The sequence below is a fragment of the Arachis ipaensis genome, chromosome B5 (genome assembly GCF_059453495.1).
Source record: "Arachis ipaensis isolate K30076 ecotype BB chromosome B5, ASM5945349v1, whole genome shotgun sequence".
Taxonomy (NCBI): Eukaryota; Viridiplantae; Streptophyta; class Magnoliopsida; order Fabales; family Fabaceae; genus Arachis; species Arachis ipaensis.
In genome coordinates, this window is record NC_142440.1 from 61,679,718 (window position 1) to 61,692,000 (window position 12,283).

General features: G+C 38.7%; 1 protein-coding gene across 1 annotated transcript; it reads left to right on the plus strand.

Moving 5' to 3' along the window:
* Positions 1 to 9,811: 9,811 nt before the first annotated feature.
* LOC148564397 (uncharacterized) lies at positions 9,812 to 11,673 on the plus strand. The gene is made up of 4 exons (XM_088487032.1): positions 9,812 to 10,030; positions 10,136 to 10,348; positions 10,468 to 11,013; positions 11,284 to 11,673. The coding sequence occupies exons 1-4, from the start codon at positions 9,812 to 9,814 to the stop codon at positions 11,671 to 11,673; spliced, it is 1,368 nt and encodes a 455-aa protein (XP_088343158.1).
* The last annotated feature ends 610 nt before the right edge of the window (positions 11,674 to 12,283 follow it).

Below are 12,283 nucleotides of genomic sequence, written 5' to 3' on the forward strand. Positions count from 1 at the left end.
TCTGCTGGTCTGATTCGGTTGTCCTTCTTCTCCTGCTGGTCGGGTCTGGTCCTATTACGTTTCTGCTAAAGGTAACTTCAGTTTATTTGAGTATTGTTAACTATGCTGTTAGTTGATAATCTTAGCTGAAATATTGAACCTTGATTCTGCTGTTATTGTGGTTGAAAATATTGTTAGTTGATTATACTGATGTTGTTGTGGTTGAAAGTATTGGTGTGTAACATGGTTGATTATTTGATTTTTAGGTTATTTGTGAATATACTTTATCCACTTTTTGTATAGGAATGGTGATTGCCTTTAAAGTAGTTAAACTTTATGAATTACATCATATTTACATTTGCAAAGTTCTTCAATCTTTATTCCACTTGTTTAACTTTTTTGAAAACTATAATATATTTTGAATCAAGTACCAACTTTTATTGATGTGCTTTCCTTTGTGTAATTGTATATTAAACGATGTTGCTATTTTTTTATTTCATTTTTCTAATTTTATCTCTGTTAACTTTATTGTAGATTGCGTAACATAATGGCTACACGGAGATTGACAAGGGCTGCTGCATCTGGTTATACACCACGAGCACCTGCCACGGCCCCTGCAGCGCGTGCCCCTGCCCCGTCCCAGCCCCGGCAGCCCCTGCAGCACCTATCCCAGCCCCTGCAGCACCTATCCCAGCTTCTGCAGCCCCTGCAGCATCTGTCCTAGCCCTGGCAGCCCCTGCAGCCCCGGCAGACCCTGCCCCAGCCCTGGCAGCCATGCAGCCCCTGCCCCAGCCCCAGCAGCATTTGTCCCAGCCCCGACAGACACTACTTCAGCACCACCCACTGCCCCTGTTGATAGGCGTATTGGTAAAAGGGGACCTTCGCATGGGATTGCAACAAATAGGGTTATCAAAACAAAGACAAATGGGAAATTGGAATTGCCGATCTCTTTGGAGAAATTAGCTCCTAATGGCATCCATGCTGATCTGTTTGCATCTGAAGTGGGTATCGTTACAAGACAAAATGCTCCTTTGGATGTAGAGAAATGGAGCCAAGTTGGAGATGATGTCAAGCAAAAAATATGCGACATTGTTTTGGTAATATATATTTATATTTTCTGTTATTCAGTTTATTATAGAAGTTATTTCTGCTAACTAACTTTGACAAATCATTTGTAGGAAAAGTTTGATATAGCTGATACGCAAGTAATGCGCAATATAATTTTAGCTAAGGCTAACATATGTTATCGAAGTTGGCGCTCAAGATTGCGTGAGCACTATGAGTTGTATCAAACTGATGAGGAGCGCCTTCAAAATCCACCAAACAATGTTCTACCGGAGACATGGGAGACTTTGGTGTCCTACTTTGGAAGTCCTTCTTTTCAGGTTTAAAATTTTCATTGTGACAACCATTGAGGTTTTTTTTATGTTGTTTTGCTATTTTAGGTCAATGCAAATTATTATAGCTGACCTCCTTTTGTCTTTTGTGAGTTTGGTCTTCTATAGGAAAAAAGTTTAAGAAACAAAGATAATAGAAAGCATCATGTTGTACCCCATATTGTTGGTCGAAGGACATTTCAAGTTGTTAGACGTGATCGGGTAAATAGTCTTAAAGTTTTAATTTGGTCTTCTATTTTTTGCTATGTCATGTTTGCACTTAACTACATGCTATATTTTACACTTCCAAAAAATTTGCAGCGCCATCCTAGAACCAGTGTCGAGCCTGACATTCAAGAATTATGGCAAATTACTCATCAAAAGAGTAATGGAGAATGGGTGAATGAAAAAGCTAAACAAATTGATGTAACATTCTTAAGCTTTTCTTCTTTTTGTTGCATGGAAGTTAAATATTATCTCCATTTTCAAATTACAAATTGGATTGTGTAGGATGACATTAGCACTATGCTTGATGACTCCTATGATTTGGAAAATCCTCTCACTCCAAATGAAGCTTTTCTAATTGTGAGAGGTGACAAAAGTGGTGCAAGTTATGGCATAAAGGCTTCAAAGTCTAAGTTAAGGATTCAAGCACAACTTCAAGAGGCAATGCAAGACCGTGAGGAGCTAACAAAGGAAATAGATGTGCTTAAAGAAAAACTTGAAGAGCAACGAACACGGCAAGAGGAAGAATTAGCTCAAATGAAAGCTCAATTGGAAGCTCAACAAGCTGTTGTCAACTCTCTCATAGCGCGCTTTGACAATGAAACAAACTAGACCCTAAAGGTACTCGTAAAGTTGCTTATGTTTTTAATATATTTTTGTAGATGATTCCCATTTTATATTAGTATATTTTAATTTGTATATGGATCTCTTTATCATATTTTACTTGTGTCATGGTTGAAAAATGACAAATGTCCTATTGATTGCTTTGATAAATTTGGTTGGGTATGGCTGAGACATAAGTTGCATATTGGTTGTGTTTGTTGGAACCGTAAACGGTGGAAATATCCAATTTTTAGGGGAGGTTCTGCCGAATTTTTTATAAACAGTTTGGATAAAACTTAGTGGAAAAATTATAGATAGTGTTATATCTTGTTTCTAACTTTTTGGTTTTGGTTTTTCTTATTTACAGGAATGCTGAAAGGGTGACCATATGTAACCTTGAGGGCTCAAGAATGTTTTGATGCATAGAGACACTAATCTATGTTAGAACTTTTATGTTTTGGTTGAACTTTTATGTTAGAACTTTTATGTTATGGTTGAACTAATCCATGTACTCACTAGCTAATGTTATTTTGTTTCAAGACAATTTTAGCTAGAAGGATCTTGTTTGACTTATGTATGTTTTTGCATATTAAATAGATGTAAACTAGCTTATTAAAAGCGTTATTATATTAGTTAATTTAAAAACTAATTTACTAAATTATGCACGTAATTTGTAATAAAAATAAAGTTGTTACAAAATAACTTATTCGCTTTCGTAACTGAAGAAAAAAATTTACTGTCACGAAAAATACCTTCAAGATCAAAATTTGTTACCAGTTTTGTAACGGCTTCTGGTTTTTTGTATCAAAAAAATTTTTTACAAAATATGGTATTGAATTGTAACAGTTCCATTTTTCGTTACAAAAACTTTTTGTAACGGGACTTACTGCAATGGACCCCTTTTTTTGTTACAAAAAACTTTTGTGTCAAAATATCGACGTTTTGTAACAATATTTTTTGTTACAAATACGTCTTTTTCTTGTAGTGCCAGTAGGCCTTGTGTTCCAGTTCTACTGGCAGATGACAGGCTTTTTTATACACAAGCTGGTATGAAGAGGTTCCTATAGGAGTCTTGAATGCTGTTCTGTATGCCCACAGAGCATCATCCAGACCTCTTGCCCAATCCTTTCTACGGGTACTTACAGTCCATTCTAGGATTCGTTTTAGTTCTCTATTTGAGACTTCACCCTGCCTATTTGTCTGTAGATGATATGGAGTGGCCACTTTATGGTTAATTCTATATCTGACCAGAGCAGAGTCAAGCTGTTTATTACAGAAATGAGTGCCTCCATCACTGATTAGTATCCTAGGGACACCGAACCTGCTGAAGATATGCTTCTGGAAGAACTTCATCATTGTCTTAGTATCATTAGTGGGTGTTGCAATTGCCTCTACCCATTTAGATACATAGTCTACTGCCACCAGAATATAAGTGTTTGAGTATGATGGTGGGAAAGGCCCCATGAAGTCAATACCCCATACATCAAATAACTCAATCTCTAAGATCCCTTGCTGAGGCATGGCATAACCGTGAGGCAGATTACCAGCTCTCTGGTAACTGTCACAGTTACGTATAAACTCTCGGGAGTCTCTGTAGAGAGTAGGCCAGTAGAAGCCACATTGGAGAACCTTGGTGGCTGTCCGCCGACCTCCGAAATGTCCTCCATATTGTGATCCATGGCAATGCCATAGGATCTTCTGTGCCTCTTCTCTAGGTACACATCTACGGATCATTCCGTCTGCACACCTCTTAAAGAGATATAGTTCATCCCACAAATAGTACTTTGCATCAGTAATCAGTTTTTTTGTTTGCTGCTTGCTGTACTCATTGGGTATGAATCTCACAGCTTTATAGTTTGCAATGCCTGCAAACCATGGTACTTCCTCAATGGCAAAGAGTTGCTCATCTGAGAAGGTTTCAGAGATCTCAGTAGGAGGGAGGGACACTCCTACTACTGGTTCTATCCGGGATAGGTGATCAGCTACCTGGTTTTTTGTCCCCTTTCTGTCTCTTATTTCTATATCAAACTCTTGCAGAAGCAACACCCATCTTATGAGCCTGGGTTTTCAATCATGCTTTGTGAGGAGATATTTTAGAGCAGCATGGTCAGTGTACACAATCACTTTTGATCCTACTAAATAAGATCTGAACTTGTCAATGGCGTGAACCACTACAAGCAACTCCTTTTCTGTGGTTGTGTAGTTCTTCTAGTGCGTCATTTAAAATACAGTTAGCATAATAAATGACATGTAGAAGCTTGTTATGCCTCTGTTCCAATACTGCACCAATAGCATGGTCACTGGCATCACACATTAGTTCGAATGGTAATGTCCAGTCTGGTGAAAAAATGACTGGTGATGTGACCAGTTTAGCTTTCAGAGTTTTAAATGCCTGCAGACACTCTGTATCGAAGATAAATGGTGTGTCAGCAGCTAGCAGATTGCTCAAACATTTTGTGATTTTTGAGAAATCCTTTATAAACCTCCTATAGAATCCTGCATGCCCTAGAAAGGTTCTGATTGCTTTAACATTGGTAGGTGGTGGTAATTTTTCAATTACCTCTACCTTAGCTTGATCCATCTCTATTCCCCTGTTTGAAATTTTGTGCCCAAGGACAATTCCTTCAGTCACCATGAAGTGACATTTCTCCCAATTTAAAACCAGGTTAGTCTCTTGGCACCTTTTCAGGACAAGTGCTAGATGGTCAAGACAGGAGCTGAATGAGTCTCCAAATACTAAGAAGTCATCCATGAAGACTTCCAAAAATTTCTCTACCATATCAGAGAAGATAGAGAGCATACACCTCTGAAAGGTTACAGGTGCATTGCACAGACCAAATGGCATCCTCCTGTAGGCAAATACTCCAAAAGGATATGTGAATGCTGTTTTCTCTTGGTCCTGAGGATCTACTGTAATTTGGTTGTAACTTGAATAGCCATCCAAAAAGCAGTAGTATTCATGACCTGCTAGTCTCTCTAGCATCTGGTCTATGAATGGTAAAGGAAAATGATCCTTTCTGGTGGCTGTATTGAGTCTTCTGTAGTCAATACACATATGCCACCCTGTAACTGTTCTTGTAGGAACTAGTTCATTCTTTTTATTATGAACCACTATCATGCCTCCCTTCTTGGAGACAACTTGGACAGGGCTCACCCAGGGGCTATCAGAAATAGGATAAATAATCCCAGCCTCTAGTAACTTAGTGACCTCTTTCTGCACCACCTCCTTCATGGTTGGATTTAGCCGCCTCTGTGGTTGAACCACTGGCTTAGCATCATCCTCCAATAGGATCTTGTGCATGCATCTTGCTGGGCTAATGCCTTTAAGATCACTTATGGACCACCCAAGAGCTGTTTTGTGTGTCCTCAGCACCTGAATTAGTGCTTTCTCTTCCTGTGGCTTTAAAGCAGAGCTTATGATCACTGGAAAAGTGTCATCTTCTCCCAGAAATACATATTTTAGGGATGGTGGTAGTGGTTTGAGCTCGGATTTAGGAGGCTTATCCTCTTCCTGAGGAGTTTTTAGAGGTTCTTCTGTTCTCTCTGGTTCCTCCAGATCAGGCTGAACATATTTAAAAATTTCCTCTATCTCTGATTCGAGACTCTCAGTCATATTGACCTCTTCCACCAAGGAGTCAATAATATCAGCGCTCAGGCAGTCTTTTGGTGTGTCTGGATGCTGTATTGCTTTGACAGCACTCAACATAAACTCATCCTCATTGACTCTCAGGGTTATCTCCCCTTTTTGGACGTCAATGAGGGTTCGTCCAGTTGCTAGGAAGGGTCTTCTTAGAATGAGAGCTGCACTCTTGTGCTCTTCCATTTCCAGCACTACAAAGTCAGTAGGAAAGGCAAATAGCCCAACCTTGACAATCATGTCCTCAATTATGCCTGATGGGATTTTAATGGAGCCATCAGCAAGTTGGAGGCATATCCGGGTTGGTTTAACTTCATCAGTCAAACCAAGCTTTTTGATAGTGGATGCAGGTATTAGGTTGATACTTGCCCCAAGATCACATAAAGCTGTCTTGGTGCAAGCACCCTCTAATGTGCATGGTATCATAAAACTTCTGGGATTTTTAAACTTCTCTGGTAAGCTTTTCAGAATGACTGCACTGCATTCTTTAGTGAGGAAAACTTTTTCACTTTCTCTCCAATCCTTCTTATGGCTTAAGATCTCTTTCATGAACTTAGCATAAGAGCGTATTTGCTCAAGTGCCTCTGCAAACAGAATCTTTATTTCAAGAGTCTTGAGATAGTCTGCAAAGCGGGCAAATTGTTTATCCTGTTCCGCTTGGCGGAGTTTCTGAGGATAAGGCATCTTGGCTTTATATTCTTCAACCTTAGTTGCTGCAGGTTTATTTCCTACAGAAGTGGTTGGAGAAGCCTGCCTAAGGGGTTTGTTATCAGCACTTGCAGGTGTCTGATCCCTTGTTGGCGTTTGAACGCTAGAATTGGGTGCTACATGGGCGTTTAACGCCAGATTGCCACCCTTTTCTGGCGTTTGGACACCAGATTTGGCTATCCAATGGGCGTTTAACGCCAGCTTTTTACCCTTTTCTGGCTTTTGAATGCCAAAATCATTCCTCTCTGGGCTCTTACTGTCCTCAGAGGGATTTTGGGCAGTGATTTAGTTATCCTCTGTCAGTTGTTCCTTTCTTGGTTTTCTGCTTCCTGGAGTTGATACATTCAATGTCTTCCCACTCCTTAATTGAATAGCTTGGCATTCTTCTGCTATCTGTTTAGATAGCTGCTATCTTGTCTGATCCAATTGTGCTTCCATATTCTTGTTAGCATTTTTAGTGTCTTGGAACATCTCTTTGAATTCTTCAAACTATTTTGTTATAATAAGCAATTGCTAATTGAGTTCAGCAACTTGTTCTTGAGGACTAAGTTCAGTGGATACTGTTTTAGCTTCTTCTTTCATGGAGGACCCACTACTCAAGTATAGATATTGATTTCTAGCAACTGTATCAATGAGCTCTTGAGCCTCTTCAATTGTCTTTCTCATGTGTATAGATCCACCAGCTGAGTGGTCTAGAGACATCTGGGCCTTTTCTGTAAGCCCATAGTAAAAGATGTCTAACTGCACCCACTCTGAAAACATTTCAGAGGGGCATTTCCTTAGCATCCCTCTGTACCTCTCCCAGGCATTATAAAGAGATTCATTATCCTCTTGTTTAAAGCCTTAGCTGTGTCATCCTTTTTGGAGGGAAATATTGATTCAGAAATTTGTCTGATAACTGTTTCCATGTTCTTATGCTTGCTGTGGGTTGGTTATTTAACCACCTCTTAGCTTCATCTTTTACAGCAAATGGAAACAGTAATAATCTGTAGACATCCTGATCTACTTCTTTATCATGTACTGTGTCAGCAATTTGTAAGAACTGTGCCAGAAACTCAATAGGTTCTTCCTGTGGAAGACCGAAATACTGGTAATTTTGCTGCACCATGATAATGAGCTGAGGGTTTAGCTTAAAACTGTTGGCTCTGATGGGAGGTATACAGATACTACTCCCATATAAAGCAGTAGTGGCGTTAGCATATGACCCCAGAGTCCTTCTGGACTATTCATTTCCACTTAGGTCCATGATGGAGAAAGGGAGATGATGTGGATTAAAAATATTTTTTTTTGAATACCGAAATTAAAAGAAAATAAAATAAAATAAAATAAATGGAAAGTCGAATATACGTTCAAAAATTAAAAGATAATTGAAAACTAAAATAATTAATTAATTAAAAAGATTTGAAAAAGATATGACTTTAAAATTTTAAAGATTGAAACTTTCTTAACAAGAAAACACCAAACTTAAAATTTTTCAATCAAAATAATAAAATAGAACAAGTTTCGAAAATGATAAATAAAAAAGAAAAAGATTTTGAAAAAGATTTAAAAAGATTTGAGATTAGAAAAGATAAGTTAGGTAAGAGAAGATAAGGAATTTAAATTAAAAAGTTTTGAAATTTAAAATTAAATTTTGAATTTTAAATTTTGAATTTTGAATTTTGAAAAAGTCAACAATATAAGATAAAGATTTGAAAAAAATTTAAATTTTGAAAAGATTTGATTTTGAAATTTGAATTTGAAATAAGATAAGATAAGATTTTGAAAAAGATTTGAATTTTGAAATTTTAAAACTAAGATAAGATAAAATAAAAATTTTAAAATAAAAATCTGAAATTCTTATGTAAATTTCGAAAATTAACTTAAAATAAAGAGAAAAGATATTTTTTTAATTTAATGAGGAAACAGAAAAACAATAAAATGACACCAAACTTAGAATTTTTAGATCAAAATAAAGAAAACAAACAAGAAAGCTTTGAATGTCAAGATGAACACCAAGAACACTTAGAAGATCAAGATGAACACCAAGAATAAATTTTAGAAATCTTTAAGAAAATAAAAACACAAATTTGAACTTCTGTAGCTCTAGAAAATATACTTCGAGTGCAGGGAGGTCAGAATCCAACAGCATCTGCAGTCCTTTTTCAGCCTCTGAATCAAATTTTTGCTCAGGTTCCTCAATTTTAGCCAGAAAATACCTGAAATCACAGAAAAATACACAAACTCATAGTAAAGTCCAAAAATATAATTTTTGAATAAAAACTGATAACAATATAATAAAAACTAACTAAAACATACCAAAAACTATATAAAAATAATGCCAAAAAGGGTATAAAATATCCGCTCATCAGTGACCGATAAGTTGTGGAAGGAAATTTCATGCATTGTCCAAGGTGAATTGGAAATGCTATACGAGTATTGGAAACGATTCCAAAAGCTTCTTGACTTATGCCCCAACCATATGACTGACACTCTAGTGTTGATTAGCTATTTTTGTCAAGGAATAAAACCACAAGACAAGATCCTCTTAGATGCTTCAAGCAATGGTTCCTTGACAAAATATAGAATGGCAGAGGAAGCATGGCAATTGATCTCTGACTTGGCCGAATCCACCTTGCATGCTAGACAAAGGAGCAATCACCCTAGAGCCGTCAATGAAGTTTCTTCTAGTGGTGAGCCTGCCGCCCTTACCAAAATATTGGGCAAGATGACAAGCATTCTAAAGCAACTCCAAATAAATCAACAACAACCTCCATTTCATCAATAATAACCTCCACCACCTCCTCAACAACAAAATCAACAATTGGTCCCCCAAAGAGTATGCGGTATTTGCTCTTGCTACTCCCACTACACGGATGAATGTCCAAGCCTCCAAGAAGACAACACCTTGGTGGCCACCCATAATTTCTATGACTGCCCAAATCAAAGTTACTACCAACAAGGAGGCAATTTCAACCAAGGGTATCCCCAACAAGGAGATAATTATAATCAAGGGAGTAACAACTATAATCAAGGTTGGAGAGATAATTCCAACTAAGGTTGGCGGGACAATTATCAATAAGGAGGTAGGGACAATGGAGGAAACCAAAGATGGAACACCAACAATTCACAAAACTGATACTCACAAAACCCTCCACATCAACAACCAAACCAAGGAAGAAACTACCAAACCTATCAACCGCCTCATCATAGGCAACCACCTCAACCCAACCAATCACAAACCCCCCAAATCACCTATCTTTCCCCTCCCTCCAATCAAGATGAGACACTCCTCATTGCTCGTATGGAACCACCTTCTACCTCCACTCCTCAAGCTTCAAGTTCTAGCGCTATACCCTCTCAACCTCTACCCAACCCCAAGGTTGGCATCAATGTCATTACCTTGAGGTCCGGAACTCAATTGAAAGAGATGAGTCCCAAGGCACCTAGGCCAATGATAGTTACTCAAGATGAGGATGTGATTGAGATAGAAGAAATCGAAGAGGAGGATGAAGCACATGAGGTAGTTGAAGATGAAGTCCCTTAACCAAGGAGTGAAGTCTCTAAAGATGAGCAAGTCTTGGAAGAAGTTGCTCAACCAATTCCATTTTCTACATTGGCAAGAAAGACTAAGAAGCGTGTAGAGCTTGACCCCAAAATGGTGGAGATGTTCAAGAAAGTTGAGGTAACTATCCCTCTCTTTGATGCTATCCATCAAGTACCCAAATATGCAAAGTTTCTTAAGGATTTGTGTATGAACAAAGATAGAATCCATGAGTTAGAAATTATTCCATTGGAGAGTTCTATTTCGGCTTTATGGGAGCAATACCGGAATAGTGTGGTGATCCGGGTCCTTGCTTAGTCACTTGTACCATAGATGGAGTCCAATTCATTGATTGTATATGTGATCTTGGTGCATGCGTTAGCATTATGCCTCTTTCCGTTTATCATATATTGAAGCTCCCACCGTTGAAGCGGTCGGCGGCTTGGTTTGTCTTGGCGGATAAGAGCATCATAACTGTGACGGGTATTACGGAAGATGTGTTGGTAAATATAAAGGGTTTGGTATTTTCGATTGATTTTCACATCCTTGAGATGCCGCCTAGTGAATCCGAAAGGACATCATCTATCCTACTTGGGAGGCCATTCTTGAGGACCTCTAGGTTCAAATTGGATGTCTATTCGGGAACTTATTCTTTTGAGATCGACGGAAGAGTTGTTAGCTTTAGTCTTGATGAAGCCATGAGACACCCACCGGAGAATCATTCCATATTCCAGTGTGACTTAATTGATAATGTTGTGGTCGAAGTGCATTGTGTAAATATTGATGAGAAGAATATGATTGAAGGAACAAGTGTGGGGAGCCCCCACGAATGTGAAGAGAACACTGTACCCCCTCCGGATCCTCCGGAAGTTCAAATGCCAAGTCAAGAACAACATGTAGAGTTGAAACCACTACCGCCCCACCTAAAATATGCCTATCTTGATGAAGCTCACAAGTTCCCGGTAATTGTTGTAAGGGAGCTCACTCCTCAACACGAAAAAAAGTTACTTAATATTTTGAGAAGGAACAAAAGAGCTATAGGACGGAGCTTGGCGGATCTAGTGGGCATAAGCCCCCAAGTGTGTGAGCACCGAATCTTCTTAGAAGAAGGAGCTAGACCCATTCGGCAACCTCAAAGGTGTTTGAATCCTACCATTCTAGAGGTTGTAAAGAAGGAGGTAACCCGGTTATTAGAGGCGGACATCATTTACCCCATTTCGGATAGTGAATAGGTAAGTTCCGTCCAAGTTGTTCCAAAGAAGTCTGGGGTGACCACAATCAAGAATGAGAGCGGGGAGCTTATAGCTATAAGGGTGCAAAACTCATGGCGGGTATGTATTGACTACCAGCGTTTGAACACGGCCACTAGGAAGGATCACTTTTCGTTACGGTTTATCGATCAAATGTTGGATCGATTGTCTGGTAAATCTCATTACTGTTTCTTAGATGGTTATTCGGGGTATTTTCAAATCCACATTGCTTTAGAGGATCAAGAGAAAACTACATTTACGTGCCCCTTTGGAACTTATGCCTACAAGCGTATGCCATTTGGCTTATGCAACGCACCGGCAACTTTCCAAAGATGTATGATGAGCATATTTGTGGATCTTCTAGAACATTGAATAGAGGTGTTCATGGACGATTTTAGTGTCTATGGGGACTCTTTTGATCTTTGCTTGGACAACCTTGCAAAAGTGTTGGAAAGGTGTACTAAATCAAACATTGTTTTAAATTTTGAGAAATGTCATTTTATGGTTAGATAAGGTATTGTTTTAGGACACGATGTCTCTAATGATGGTATTTCTGTGGATTCGGCAAAGATCAATGTTATATCTAGTTTTTCTTACCCCTCCTCTGAGAGGGAAATCCGTGTGTTCCTTGGTCATGCAGGTTTTTATCGGCGATTTATTAAGGACTTTAGTAAGGTGGCACTACCTCTATCTTGATTGTTGCAAAAAGACATTGAATTTGATCTAACCAAAGAGTGCATGGAGGCTTTTGACAAGCTCAAAGTTGCATTGACCCAAGCTCCCATAGTAAGAGGGCCCGACTGGAGTCGGCCATTCGAAATAATGTGTGATGCTTTAAACTTTGCCGTGGGAGCCGCGCTAGCACAGAGCGAGGGTAAGAATCCGTATGTCATTGCCTATGCATCAAAAACATTGGATGGAGCCCAATCCAATTACACTACCACCGAAAAAGAGTTGTTGGCTTTTGTCTTCGCTTTGGATA